General features: G+C 42.6%; 1 protein-coding gene across 2 annotated transcripts in view; it reads right to left on the bottom strand.

Annotated features, from left to right (window-relative positions):
- Positions 1–15,164, bottom strand: part of ank3b (ankyrin 3b) — a 182,985-nt gene that overhangs the window by 135,668 nt on the left and 32,153 nt on the right. The window contains exon 1 of one of the 2 annotated variants that reach the window (XM_075458090.1): positions 5,822–6,353. The exons of the other annotated variant lie outside the window; for it this stretch is intronic. Coding sequence (XP_075314205.1) covers positions 5,822–5,941 — 120 coding nt within the window. The 5' untranslated portion in view covers positions 5,942–6,353. Of the gene's footprint in view, positions 1–5,821; positions 6,354–15,164 lie in introns of those variants that run through there. 2 annotated transcript variants of the gene reach the window in all.

Here is a 15,164-nt window from a genome sequence, read left to right as displayed (position 1 = left end):
ATATCACCTGGTCAGTTCAGTTTAATTCAATTAGGTGCTGTCATAGATATTCATTATTAATTAGGCATTTGTTAGCTCCCATTGTCCAAAAACATGCATGTTTTGCATGTTTTTGGCGATTCTGTGTCCAGAGTGGACCCAAACTCTCGCCAAATGGCAGCTGGGATACGCTCCAACCCCCATGCGATGCTGAATTGGATTAAGCGGGTATAGAAATTGGATCAATGGGTGGATAAATAGATGGATGGAAGTTGTTGGCTACCTTCAAATATATACAGTTAACAAAAGACATTCAGGGTTCAATACAAAAGTCTGGCACATGTTTGCTGGTTGGTAAGAAAAGCAGTTACTGCACCTATTCTGTTCTGGTTTTTGGATCGATTTTGTGACCGTTTAACCGTGTATTTTGTAACGTGTAGACTGAAGCATGTGCATTCATTCTGCCCCTAACCATGTACTTTTAAACGTAAACATCTGCAGGTGCAGTAGAGAAGAAAAAGAATCGTAAGGTGGGAGGAAGTAGACCGATTCGAGTGGTGAACCAGCGATCTCTTTGCAGGAAAAGTTACTCGTCCCTCTTCTTCCTCCGTATTTATGCATACTTGTGAGGCATTAAGTACCAATTTATTGATTCTTAGATGATATTATTAATAATAAATAACCACTTAATACAATCGATATCGATACATCATACAAAAAAAATACTGAACATTTTTACAGCAAAACCTTTATTTTATTTGAACTTTTCAGCATAAAAAGTGTATAAAAATACGTTTTTAGCCATTTAGCCTGTGCCAACTCAAAGGCTTTTCAATCAAATAAATAGTCAGTTTCGGGGCACACTCTATGTAACACACCAGATAAATATTGGCTAATAGGCCAGCAGCAGTTAACAAGCTGGATGTCAGCAGAAACAGACTTTAGACCAATATATCTGTGCCTCCCTGGTTCAAAGTGGGCATTTTTATGTTGGAATATGAAGACGTCAGGAGTTTAGGTGCTTACTAATTTAAACCTAAGCTGCATCTGTGTCAGGAGCAAAGCCGGGAAAAAAATAATTACTTTACATTGCTTGAGATTTACTGAGAAACGGTGTAGCTATTTCCCATTCTGCCATGTGAGCTGTGCTAAACCAATCAGCCATAAGACACTCAGCAAAAAAAACACAACGGAGCATTAAATCATTCATTTACACGATAAAAGGCACCTTTTAATGAGCGAGTCAATCAGTCGACCCGAGGCGTTCCAGCCGGTCCATTTAGCTGGCAGCCAACCAATCTGAAAAGCACGGCCGACCACAACTACAAAGACATAATTTGTTCAGGCGATGCAGCTTACAGGGGTTCTAGGCTTCTAGTTCAAGACAACATGTTTGTTTGGAGTGTGAAACTATTAGCTTTAAGTGGCGCTGCGTGTTCTGCCAGCTTCCTGTAAAAGCCGTGAGCGTCCCGCACACCCAACTGGCTGCAGGCTGACTTTAAAGTTCTGATGCTGCTCTATAAAGCTCTGAATGGTCCAGGACCAGAATACATCAGGGACCTCCGGACCCAGTATGAACCTTCCAGACCCCCTCAGCTCATCTGGATCCGGTCTTCTATCAGTTCCCAGAGTCAGAACCAGACATGGAGAAGCTGCATTCAGCTTCTATGCTCCACATGTCTGGAACAAACTCCCAGAAAGCCTCAGATCAGCTGAAACACTCGGGCTGTGTTCGAAACCGCATACTGCATACTCATCGATCAGACAGTATGCAGAGCGTTTACCCACAATGCATTTCGCTCCTGCCCGAGCCGAAATCAGCCGGCCTGAAGCTGATTTCACTTAAGCTCTAAACTCTGTAAACTTTAGCAACATCTGAAACATTTTCAGGTGAGAAAGTAGTCGTTTAGATCCCCAACGTGTTGAAAACCTGACAAAATACCGGCTATTTACAATTTTGTTCCCACGAATTCGGTGCTACTAAAGCTAGCCGCAGTGAGCAACGCACTTCCGGTTATTTTCACAAAATAAAATACCCGTTGCCTTTTATCATAGGGAAAACCATTACGATACAATTGGTGCTTTTGTTTTGAAAACAGGAAGTGAACCTACCCTCGTTGTAGCTAACTTGAAACTGACGTTTAGACAGGAAATGACGATCGGCGACGTCACATTACGTTGCATCTTGGGTAGTGTGAGTATGAGTAGTAACCTCATGATGCATACCCAACATTTCGGCGAATCTACTATGCATCCGGGAACTTAAAAAAAGTTAAAGTTAGTAGGAGTAGTAGGAGAAGTATGCGGTTTCGAACACAGCCTCAGTGTATTTAAGTCCAGGTTGAAGACACACCTATTTTCAGCTGAATGAAGCTCCAAATCTGAAGCTTGACTTTCAAACGTAATCACATTTTAACTCCTGATTTGATCTATTGTTCTTATTTCTTTCTTTTTTTGTTTAAAATTTAAATCATGCTTTTTATTTCTACTGTTTTAATGTCTCTGTAAAGCACTTTGAATCACCTTGTTGTTGAATTGTGCTGTACAAATAAACCTGCCTTGCCATTAGCTTCCAGTGCGCATCGTATCTGTTTGAGACTGTCTGAGAGGGGAAAAAAAGGAGCCAAACCCGGTGGCGTGAGAAAACAGAGAGAGGCGATGTAAAGAAAGGAAATTAACTGAGGTGATCTGAGGGAGGAATATCTATGCAGCCTGGTGCCAAGAACTGGCCCTGGGCAGACAGCGATATAGATTTACCTTGAGTGAACCAAAGATAGCTGATATCCCGTCTACAATGTTACGCTACAACCGCCGGGAAGCTGCCAATGTGACCTCACACGCCCTTTTCCTAAAGCAACACGTCCCTGTCGCCTGTTGCCTCGGTCGTGAAACCTCCCGTCTGCAATCACACCGGCTCGAATTAAGGTCAAACCTCCGCGTCTCCATCTCTGTTCACACTCAGATGCCACTTTCATTCCTCGATGTTAAAACTCAAAAGGTCCGTAAAGAACCGTAATCACGCCGTTATGTTGCACATCATTAACTGCTGCATTTGCACATGATGTTACAAAGAACATTCTTGGTCCAATTAAATCAAAGCTAAAGATTGAAATGAATTGACTTTGTAAGCTAATCGAACACTGAATGGCCGTAAATGAGATGGCAGCATTGTTTGGGTATTTGAACAACAGCAAAAGGGCTTAAATGGAGGCTGTTGAATCTTTGAGTGAAGGGGAAAAAAGGGGAAGTCTGTTCGGAGAGTGTGTGGTTTCAAGTTTCCATGAAATGATCCAGAAACTGATCTATGGGATGGAAGTAGAGGGCGTCTTTCTGGTCCCACAGGGTGGTTTTAACTTTGCCGCTTTACTTTGTAGACCTAAGTTTCAAACGTGGTTCCTTTACGTTTTTCACTGATAGTTCCTCAAATCCAACAGCTCGGGGCCGAGAGATATAAAGCAGCCATTTTAATGGTTTGAAATGCATCTTTGGCTCGCCACGTGTTCTCAGCAGGAAAATCATAAATAACAGTACGCTGCTTTTGGCCTGATGAACGTGCAGAGCATTATAAAATGAATGAAAACTTTCAAACAGCAACACAAAATGTCTGAGAGGAGAGTTCGATTACAGCTCTGGAAAGGGATCCTGACATAAATCACAAGAGAGCAGGTGGTAATGGGCAGAAATCCAACATGAACTACACTTCAACTGGACTGAGCAGGACGAAGGAACTCTGCACATGCTCCAAAGTTCCATCTTTTTGTAAAAAAAACATTAAAAACGCTTTTAATTTACGGATGCATGTGTTTACCATGGCCGCCTTGCAGATTCCTGCATTTGTTTGGAGCTTCGTTTAGGGCACAACCTCAAAAATTTACACTTCGTGTTCACAAGCTGCAATATTTAGATGACCTGTAGGGGCAGCGTGAGGCCAAATATGGAGTCATAGGCTGTGTTTGAAACCGCATACTACATACTACATACTGCATACTGATCGATCAGACAGTATGCAGAGCGTTTACCCACAATGCATTTCGCTCCTGCCCGAGCCGAAATCAGCCGGCCTGAAGCTGACTTCTCTTAAGCTCTAAACTCTGTAAACTTTAGCAACATTTGAAACATTTTCAGGTGAGAAAGTAATTGTTTAGATCCCCAACGTGTTGAAAACCTGACAAAATACCGGCTATTTAAAATTTTGTTCCCACGAATTCGGCGCTACTAAAGCTAGCCGCAGTGAGCAACGCACTTCCGGTTATTTTCACAAAATAAAATACCCGTTGCCTTTTATCATAAGGAAAGCCATTACGATACAATTGGTGCTTTTGTTTTGAAAACAGGAAGTGAAGCTACCCTCGTTGTAGCTAGCTTGAAACTGCCGTTTTGACAGGAAATGACGATCGGTGACGTCACGTTACGTTGCATCTTGGGTAGTTTGAGTATGAGTAGTAACCTCATGATGCATACCCAACATTTCAGAGAATCTAGTATGCATCCGGAACTTCTCGCTTACTCAAACTCACATACTAAATCAAAAAGTTAGTATGAGTAGTAGGAGAAGTATGCGGTTTCGAACACAGCCATAAGGTTTGATTCACTGTTTTTTTTTCTTAGTTTATTTAGTTTATTCTGCTAAAATAGTTTTTATTTCACTGCAGACTGATTTGTTTCCCCTACGCATTTGGATTTCCTTCCTCATCCATGCATTCATTACGTGTATCCTGAGGTTTGAAGCCAGCGCACACTGGAGGAGGATGGGTAACCTGTCCATCACAGGACTAACACAGAGGAACACACACCCTCAAACGCAAAAACCCCAGGATCAGTTATCACCAAGAATCAGCAGGCATTTGAAAAAAAAGCCTGAAAACCTCCTCACACAAAGCACCAGCAGGTCTGGACCTGCAGAACCTCCAGCAACTCATTTCCTCTCTGTCCATTTTAACCTTGATACTAATGAGGTCACTGTATTGACTCTTCATGACAGGTGGCCAACCCGGAACTAATGACGGCCTCAGGCTCACGGGCCCAAATGTCTTAAAAATAACCCCACACACGCAGGTCAGCAAAGTTACCGAAACACCGAACCTTTCATCAAGCTGAAAAAGCCTCAGAGCCATCAGTGCAGCAAGGATGATATTGATCTCCAGTCAGACCTATTGATCACCTTTTAGGCGTTAGTGTGTCAAAGATCAAGTGTAAACTTTGTCCTTGCACAAAGGCGTGTGCGCACATACGAGCGAACGCCCCACGGTTAACCGCAGGGCGTGACTGCTGACGCGCTTGGCTCAGATTTACACGTCTCCCCTGGATTCACGCTCTCACATCAAAGCCAAACACGAGGAGGTATTTCTTCCTCCTTTTGCTTAAAAATTCAGCACAAAAACAACAAAAGCTGAATCTGATCAAAGAGAGATAAATGAGGGATAATCTGAGGCCAAAACAAACAACTTCAGGCAGTGAGAGCTGAGCTTGGGGTGCTTTTCCTTTCATATAAAACCTGTTTTCAGTATAATTCCAACCTTCTTAGTTCCTCAGCTCTGCGCTCTCTTTCTGATTCCTGTTTCCTCTCTCAGAGCGCGCTCTCTGCTCATCCATCTTTCTGTCTTTTTCACCCACCCATCCACCCCCCCGTCAGCCGGCCCCCCGGGACCACCCCGCTCATCCCGCTGGGTGCTGCTGTGCACGTGCACGCATCATGACCGTGTGAGGCTGCATCATGACAAAAGAGAAGCTCCCAGACTCTACTAGACTGACACGACTCGAGCCTTTCCCTGCTCCCCATTCCTCCGTTACTTTTCCCTTAACCTTCAGAACTCGTCACCCTCCCCTCCTCCTCTTTCTCTACCTTTTTCTTGGCTTCACGCAAGCGCTTCTTTGCCTTCTTCCTCTCCTTCTCCTTTTCTTCCTCCGCATTGTTGAGGTTCTCGTCTGCTTTTTTCTTCAGCTGAGAGGCGGCGTGCGCCATGCTGCTCCAAGCCCAATTAATCCACACAGGTGGGAAGAGGATGAAGGAAGGATGGAGCGCGGACCCAAAATGTCCTCTCGGCTGCTAATTGTTTAGTCTTTTTTTTCCTGTTCCTCCTCTTCTCAGCTGGCTTTTTTTTTTTTTTTGTCAGAGAAGGTGATTGTCCAGAAGGGAGTTTCCACGTCTCCCTTTCAAAATTTCCCTCTCTCTTTTGTTCCTTTTCCTCCCCTCAGTTAGTTATCCACACCGTGCAGATGCAATGATTCAGTGCGGGACAAGAAAGACACACGACACGCTCCTCCAAAAAAAAAAAAAAACCCCTTTGACAAACCGGCCGCTTCTTCTGCTTGGAGCTCAAAGTGCAAAATGAGTAAAGCAGAGGCGAAAAAAAGGGAAAAAATCCAGTGAATATTTCTGATCCACACAGAATTGAAATTGTCCTCAAGTTACAGATTACACACACATATATATATATATATATACATATATATATATATAAAAAAATAGCCAGTTACAAGTACATTACATAGAGCTTGAGGGTTGGAGGTCCAAGAGGGGGCTCAAGCTTCAGCCCCTAGCCAAGGAATAAGCTTCGTCTTGTGGGTAAACCCGCTGGTCCTGTTGCCTGCTTAACTGGCTCCCCGATTCTGCTGCCATCCCCTCCGTGCACACACAGACGCACACGCTGGGTGTGCGACGTCTCGCCGGGACACACGAACAGCAGGGAAATGAGGTTGAGATAGAAGGAGGAGGAGGAGGAGGTGGAGGTGGTGGAGGAGGAGGAGGGAGGGGAAGAAAAGGAGGGGGCAGAAAGAGGTAGAGAGTGGCTGGGACAGCAGGAAAAAAAGGAGGGAGGAGGAATGGATGAATACCTCTGCTTAATACCAGCTGGCTATGGCCGAGAGATAAAGACCGAGAAAGGGAGGATGAGACCTCACAAACACACAATGGGGGTCCCACGTATCCCAGCGTGCACTGTGTGTGAAGCCATGATCCTCCTGTTATAAAACTTCAATGCTTCAATGCCCCCCCCCACTGGTTCTCCCCTCACAGCTACAGCCAAACAACATGTTCAAGATTCATCAGAGAAAAACTCAATTCTCCACCAACCAACCAATCATCATTCAGTCAATTAGACTAATTCCAGCAGTCATGATCCTAAAACCAGCAGAGGAAACAAAACTGATGAAAAACAACTCGACACCTTTATTATTGATTATTGTATTGTGATTTCACAGCAAAGCACGCATTTTTCCACCTGGTGTTGTGAAACATGGCTGCAGGGTCAGCGTCGGCCCGTCACTTTGGCCCAGACTAAGATATTGCACTTCAACTTTTGGTTATAATCTCCAGTGATTTCCCAAAGGAACATTTTCAGAAATCATTCAGCATCATCATCCCTGTCAGTTTGCTTGCTGACCATAAGAACTGCCTTGCTTTAAAAGGCAAATTCCACTATTTAAGGGGTAAAATTCATCAAAAGCAACACAAATCTCTCAAAACTGTGAAATGGCAGCAACACAACCCACAGAGTAAACCCCCCCCCCCCCCCCCCTTTGAGATCAAAAATGTTTTTGCCTTTATCAGACAGGCACTATCTGTATCTTTTTCATGGCTGACCTAATTACCAGCATATTCTTTATTCCAATTACAAGGCTCAAGCTGACTTCCTGAAAACTGCAGTTGCGTAATGTTTTCCCCCGGCAGCATAATGAGGATGATCAGCCCAGCCTCATTAGAAAATGTCCACTTGTTACAGTTTATACCTCTAAAGTGTGAGGTTGTAACGATGGTATTTGTACGGTGGCATTCAGGTGACGTGACGTGAATAACATCCATCCGTTATCATCTGCTTCTCGGAGGTCGGGTTGCAGAGGCTGGAGTTCCGGGAGGGAAACCCAGACATTATTCTGTGGGAGATCCCGAGGTGTTCCCAGGCCAGAAGGAATACATTATCCCTCCACAAGCTCAGTGTCTGCCCCGGGAACTCCCAGTCGGACGTGCCGGGAACGACCTTGACGGGGACTCGAGACAATTAAGGGTTCGCGGATGGATGGAAAAAGTGCTGTCGTCCCCTTCCTTCCTCCTGATACTGTGTGTGCGTGAGTGAGCAAGTCAACGTTAGTGGGACGTCATTCCCCTGTAATTTTGGGTAGTTGTAGTTAGAGCTGTAGTGATACACTAATCTCACAATTCGATTCGATACGATTCGATTTGATATTCGATACAATACGATTTGATATGATTCGATGCGATTCGATGCGATTCGATGCAATTCTATTCAATACAATTCGATTCAATACAATTCGATTCAATACGATTCGATTTGATACGATACGATGCAATGCGATGAGATTTGATATGATTCGATACGATGCGATTCGAAACGATTCGATACGATTCGATTCGATACGATTCGATTCGATACGATACGATACGATTCGATTCGATACGATTCGATTTGATGCAATACGATGCGATACGATATGATATGATATGATACGATTAGATACACTCCATCATTTTCTGGGGGGAAAAAAGGGACAGTGTGATTTGACATGAATCATTGCTGATTGGACTGGTAGTCCGACCTTTGAACCGGAAGGACAACACAGCCAGACAAACAGAAACAAACGAACATGTCACAAATGTGAGAGCTGTGCACTTTATATAACATCTTTATGAACTAATTTATCACTGGTTTGTATAATGTGACCCCCTGGCATTGTATTGTATTACCTTAATGTTCTGTTTTCACTTCACTTCAACGTAACTTTCAATAAAGTTTGCTTTAAAAAATTTTTTTTAAAAATCGATTCTCGTGGCTGAAAAATCGATACTTTACCGGGAAACGAAATATCGATATATATCGCAGAATCAATAAAATTGCTCAGCCCTAGTTGTAGTTCAGGTGATAGTTAGTCATACGTATTGAAGGCAGCGATCACGAGCGATGAGTTGATCAAACAGAGGACGAGACACCGAAAAACAAAAGAACACATCTCAAGGAGCAGCTGGTTTACCTGCTGCCGCCTCTCTGCTGCTGACTGAGGAGCAAAACTTTGCTGCAAACAGTGGAACCTGAGAAGCCCCCACTGACAAAAAGATCTGCATAGAACTCTTTCTCAAATATTCAACAACTTTCAGATTAAATTGAATTATTTAGTTCCAATAGGGTCAGTAGGAAAGATTTTAATTCTTTATATTCATTAGATTAAATGAGAAAGGTGCACGCACTAATTGATCAATTATTCAAATAGTCATGTGTAATTGATGAAACACAGATTTGCTCAGATATGAGCGGATACGTGGGTGAAATCGAACCTTTAGGGCTGTTAACTACTTTCTGGGAAGCGTTAGGAATCAGCATTAAAGTAACGAGAAGCAGAAGATCTACTTTGTGCTTTCTTTTCTCTAAAACTAACGAATAATGCCCGAAACCACTCGAAATCCAAGAGGAAGGTGGTTTACGTGTCACAATGGCTGTGTTTGAAACCGCATACTTCTCCTACTTCTCCTACTACTCCTACTACTCCTACTAACTTTTTGAGTTAGTATGCGAGTTTGAGGAAGCGAGAAGTTCCCGGATGCATACTAGATTCTCCGAAATGTTGAGTATGCATCATGAGGTTACTACTCGTACTCAAACTACCCAAGATGCAACGTAACGTGACGTCGCCGATCGTCATTTCCTGTCAAAACGGCAGTTTCAAGCTAGCTACAACGGGGGTAGGTTCACTTCCTGTTTTCAAAACAAAAGCACCAATTGTATCATAATGGCTTTCCCTATGATAAAAGGCAACGGGTATTTTATTTTGTGAAAATAACCACTTTAGTAGCGCCGAATTCGTGGGAACAAAATAGCCGGTATTTTGTCAGGTTTTCAACACGTTGGGGATCTAAACGACTACTTTCTCACCTGAAAATTTTTCATATGTTGCTAAAGTTTACAGAGTTTAGAGCTTAAGTGAAATCAGCTTCAGGCCGGCTGATTTCGGCTCGGGCAGGAGCGAAATGCATTGTGGGTAAACGCTCTGCATACTGTCTGATCGATCAGTATGAAGTATGTAGTATGCGGTCAAAAAGTTAGTATGAGTAGTAGGAGAAGTATGCAGTTTCGAACACAGCCAATCAGTCTGTTTTTGGGTGCTTAAGGAGCTATAGGATGAGCCACTGCAGCCACTGAATATTAACAATGCCGGAGAGGGGCTGGGAAGCCTTTCAGCACGTCATGTGACGGCAGAGGAGGCTCGCAATTGGCTCCCTACCTTCAACCTGACGATAACAACGAGGAGAGGAGATGGAGTTATACATTCTGAACTACATTTGAGCCCAAAAACAAGATATGAGACAATTCCCCTGTTGACATCACAGGCCATACGTTATGTGATGAAGTGCATGCGGGATGTCTGAGGATGACTCAACAGGAAATGTAGTGATAACACAAAAAGTTTCTAGTTTTTTGCAGCCAGGCGGCTCTGCAGCTCGTGTCCCAGATATCCAGTTCTGGGTGTGAGCCAAAGAACAAAGACATGTACATCTTACTAATGCATCCGTGGATGAGGATGAGGTTCTGCTACACAGAGGAAAGAAAGCTAACCTGAAAGAAAAGGAGAGGATCTTTGTGCAGTCACGTGCAGTTTGCCCCCTTTCTGTTGCTCTGTCTTCCCATCGGTCTGTTTTAGCCGACGTTGGGAGACTTTTTAGCCATTTTGCATCCATTTCCAGTCACCTTTCATCTCTCCGTAGTTGTTTTATGCCTCTTATTGCTGTTTTGCACTTTCAGTTGTCTTCACCAACACTTTTCATCTGTGTGGAGTTATTCTGTGTCTCTTTAAAGTTGTACGTTTTGTGTCTTTCTGACCTTTTTATACACTTCTGCTGTTGTGTCGTGGTTTTGGTCTTAACTAACACTTTTATTCTTTCTTGTGTGCTTTTTTTTCCTCTTTGCAAAGTTGTTTTGCACATCTTTGTGGTCGTTTTTTTTATTTTTCTAATCATTTTGTCCTCCTTTGGACTCGTTTTGAGTGTTTATCAACACTTTAATCATTATTGAGAGTTTTTGTCTCTCTTTAAACTCAGTTTAGATGATTTTGTAGCTGTTTTGCCCTTATTTATCAACACTTTTCATCATTATTGGGAGTTTTTGTCTCTCTTTAAAGTCAGTTTGGACGATTTGCCCCTAAGTCTCATCATTCTGCATAGCTTTATAGTAGTTTTGTGCCACCTTATGTCAACTTTCATCAGCCTTTGTGTCCTTTTATGGTTGCACTGGCCTTTTTTACGTTGTCATTTTGTTTCATCCGTCTCAGGTTCTTCCGTTTCCCCTTAAAATTGTTTAGTTTCCTCTTTGTAACCTGTGTCACTGCCATTTTTAACCCGTCTCTGGGTCTGTGGCCAGTACACACACACTATTAAACCATCCATGGCTGAATTTAGCATGAGCTAACTCCCTCCTGTAGGCTGTGGGTGCACAACTCCTGCAAAGAAAGCACAATTGTGGCTAATCCCTCAGTAATAACGATTGATTGATGAAACCAATATTCTCATTAGGTTTTCCCCGGAGAAGCATATGCTGGGTGTTGAACCTCATTACGCTTTTGGTGCCTGCTGGCAAACCTTCAGCGGTGTGGCTACGGACGGCGATCATTAACCCAACATGTTTCCTATTAAAAACTGAAGGACCTTCACACATTCATCAACAACTGTAATCGGCTGTAATATCTTGGATTTTCACTAAATGCCTCCCCCAGTGGTGCTGCACGTAGCGTTCTTTGTGTTCAGTGCAGAACAGCACGTGTTAGCATCGTGCATGTCATGTCAATGTTTTTAGTTCCTGTTTAGTTCTTAGTTTTATCAGTTTTTTAAGTTTATTTCATGTCTTGTTTTTTTTCCTGTTTAGTTCTTAGTTTTACCATGTTTTAGTTTTCCCTCATGCCTTAGTTTTCTAGTCCAGGTCCGGTATTTAGTTCAGCCATGTTTTCCCCATAGTTTCTGTTGCTTTGCCATCACCTTCATTCACTTACCCGTCAATATCCCTCATGCCAAATAAGTTAAGTATTTCATGTCAAGTCAAGTTCTTTGTTTTTTCTTAGCCATAGTGATGTGTTGTTTTTCCACAGTTAAGTTTTTTGTCATCCAGCTCAGCCGCGCTTTTTGTTAATCCCTGTTTTTTGTGAAATAAACCAAGTTTTTTCTTTTTACACCTTTGAGTCTGCATCCGTGTCCTACCACCCCACCCAAACCTGACGGTGTACAGCCTCACGGAGCCACTGACGTGCGTGATGAATCTCTAACAGACTTATAATGAGGTGTTGAAACAGGAGAGCTTTCAAACTCGTCCACTTGTACTGCCTGCAGATGTTGCACAGCTGCAGACTGTTCCAGCTCCCAGAGCAGCAGCTCAGAGCTTCCATCAGGGTGAAATGCTTTTAAATCCAGGTTAAAAACTATGCATGAAATCTGCACGATATCTTTTAACTTATCTGGACTGTTGCTTGTTTTTAAATTCATTTAAATGATTTTATTTGTTTCTCTTTATATTCTTTTATGTTTTTTTCATGCTTCTTCTACTCCCTGCTGCAATCCTTTTATTTAATGTGAAGCACTTTGAATTGTTTTGTACATGAAATGTGCTATACAAATAAATTTGATTTGAATCATTTGGTGTTTCACATATCATTAGTGCTCAGGCACTTAATGTAATCTGAGCCGCTCTTTTTTCGGCCCTTAAAAACATTTCCTCTCAGCTCTCACTCAGTCTCGAGCATAAACAGCCTAATAAGCTGGACATATCTGCAGAAAAATACTCCATTAAATGGAAAACTCTTTCCAACTGCACGCCTAGAGCTGCAGTAATCACAGGCCAAACTTCACTCGCTGCAGTATAATAAGGCATCTGTCTGCTCGTGGCTTCAGTCAGGATTTTTTGGACTAATCCTTCGTTATCTCAATCTGTATTAGCAGCTTATGAGTTAGACGTACTCGCCCTTTAAGGCCTCCTGTCTGTCCTAAAACTGGGATTAGCAGCAGGTGATTTCTTTCAACATGGATCGGATATTCAAACTATCCGAACAAAAGATGGGATGTTTAAAGCTTTGTGGCTCTCTGCTGAGGTCTTTAAAGTGACATCACCCCGCTTCCTCCGTCTCTCTCAGCCAGCATATCTGCTCACTCAGAGTGGAAACGGCACACTCAGGAAAATGTCAGGCTCCATATGTGGGTCACCAGCAGAGATGCTGGAAAGTTGCATTAGTTTTTTTTTTGTGTTCACTCTTATGCAACCGGCTCTCTTCTTTTCTAATCCGTTTTTCTTGTATCAGTCCCTTTGTGTCTGTGTGCCGCCGATCTAACCGAAGCTACGCTAACTGCCGCCTGCAGCAAACTGAGTGCACGTACCCGTGAAGCTGCAGATAATCAAGTGATGGCAGTGGGTGTGTTACTGGCCTCCACAGGGGAGACAAAATATGGCTCTCAGAGAGGATGAACACAAGGGTGATCAGAGGATTTCATCCATGAAAACATTAGCATAATGACCCAAATTTAAAACCTAAGCATGTAATCTTTTCAAGATAAACTGTTAACCCGCTCCCGTAATTGATCGTGAGCTTTGTTCGTTGTGTTAATGGCTCCAAAATGTCATAAAACAAGAAGAAAAAAAACTTTTTGAGGGCAAATCTTCACCCTCAAAAAGCTTGAAACACCATTAAGTCACTTATTTTCTCAATGTTTCACGGGTTTTTCTTTTTGCTCCCATCGTTCCGCAGTCTCAGACTCATTTCTTCTTGATCTAACTAATTACTAAAGGTGCAACTGGCAGTTTAAAAGTGTAGAAACGTGCAGGAAGAACAATAACAATAACATGTTTCTTCCTGTTAAACTAATGCTTTGAATTGCTTTTAATAAAGTAAACATCAGTAAAAAATACAAAGAATAAAATGTTCCTATTTCAGAAGCCACGCCCCGATGTAAAAACATTTAAATAAACATTCAGGATCATATTTGTTGGCTATTCATCCTGTATTCTTTCACTTGCATGAAAAAGCAACAGCACCATTCCAGCATATCTTCAACACAGAATGCTTTAAACAGGCTTTACACTTCCTTATAATCACAAGTGCAAACACGATGCACTCTGAATTTAGTCTGAAAGTAAATGAACTAACGTGGAAAGAAGCAGTTACACACACACACGTTCATCCAAAACAACATCTCATACGCAGACATGAATCCAAATGATTCAAATGTAGACAGTTGCTTGTGTTTGTTGGCTCAGAGAGGGTGAAGTGACCTGAGTGAAGTTTAACATCCCCGCTGAGATAAATGGGAACGACAGAGCTGTTAACAGCACAGCTACATCCAGCCACTTCCATTCAAAGGTCAGCCAGTTTTCAGCCAGTTTTCAGCCAGATATCAGCCAGATTTCAGCCAGATTTCAGCCAGTTTTCAGCCAGATTTCAGCCAGTTTTCAGCCAGATTTCAGCCAGTTTTCAGCCAGATTTCAGCCAGTTTTCAGCCAGTTTTCAGCCAGATATCAGCCAGATTTCAGCCAGATTTCAGCCAGATTTCAGCCAGTTTTCAGACAGATTTCAGCCAGATTTCAGCCAGTTTTCAGCCAGATTTCAGCCAGTTTTCAGCCAGTTTTCAGCCAGATATCAGCCAGATTTCAGCCAGATTTCAGCCAGTTTTCAGCCAGATTTCAGCCAGTTTTCAGCCAGATTTCAGCCAGTTTTCAGCCAGATTTCAGCCAGATATCAGCCAGATTTCAGCCAGATTTCAGCCAGATTTCAGCCAGATTTCAGCCAGATTTCAGACAGTTTTCAGACGGATATCAGCCAGATATCAGACAGATTTCAGACAGATTTCAGACAGATTTCAGACAGTTTTCATTAATACAGGGTAACGCTGGAACGGGAATGACCCATATACAAAGCAGCAGTCCATTCTAAGTGGCTGATTCTGCAGAAATCTATATAATGTGCAAAGAAAGATTACCGTTATATGTAGAAATGAACCCCTTCTGATGCTTTAATTTGGTGTCTGGCGCCCTCTGGTGGCCACACACCACTGACACTTTTCCAGCTTTTTTTCTTTCTTGCTTTCAACTGAACAAATTGAATCTTTATTCACAAAAACTGTGGATTATTCACGTGTTCAGTACATTAAAGAGGGCCATGTCTGACCTTCCAGCTGCTGCACACTCAGCGATGCCGGTTTTCTGCCT

The sequence above is a fragment of the Odontesthes bonariensis genome, chromosome 23 (assembly GCF_027942865.1).
Source record: "Odontesthes bonariensis isolate fOdoBon6 chromosome 23, fOdoBon6.hap1, whole genome shotgun sequence".
NCBI lineage: Eukaryota > Metazoa > Chordata > Actinopteri > Atheriniformes > Atherinopsidae > Odontesthes > Odontesthes bonariensis.
The sequence above is the reverse complement of the archived record's forward strand: the minus strand, read 5'-3'. Positions and strand labels throughout refer to the sequence as shown.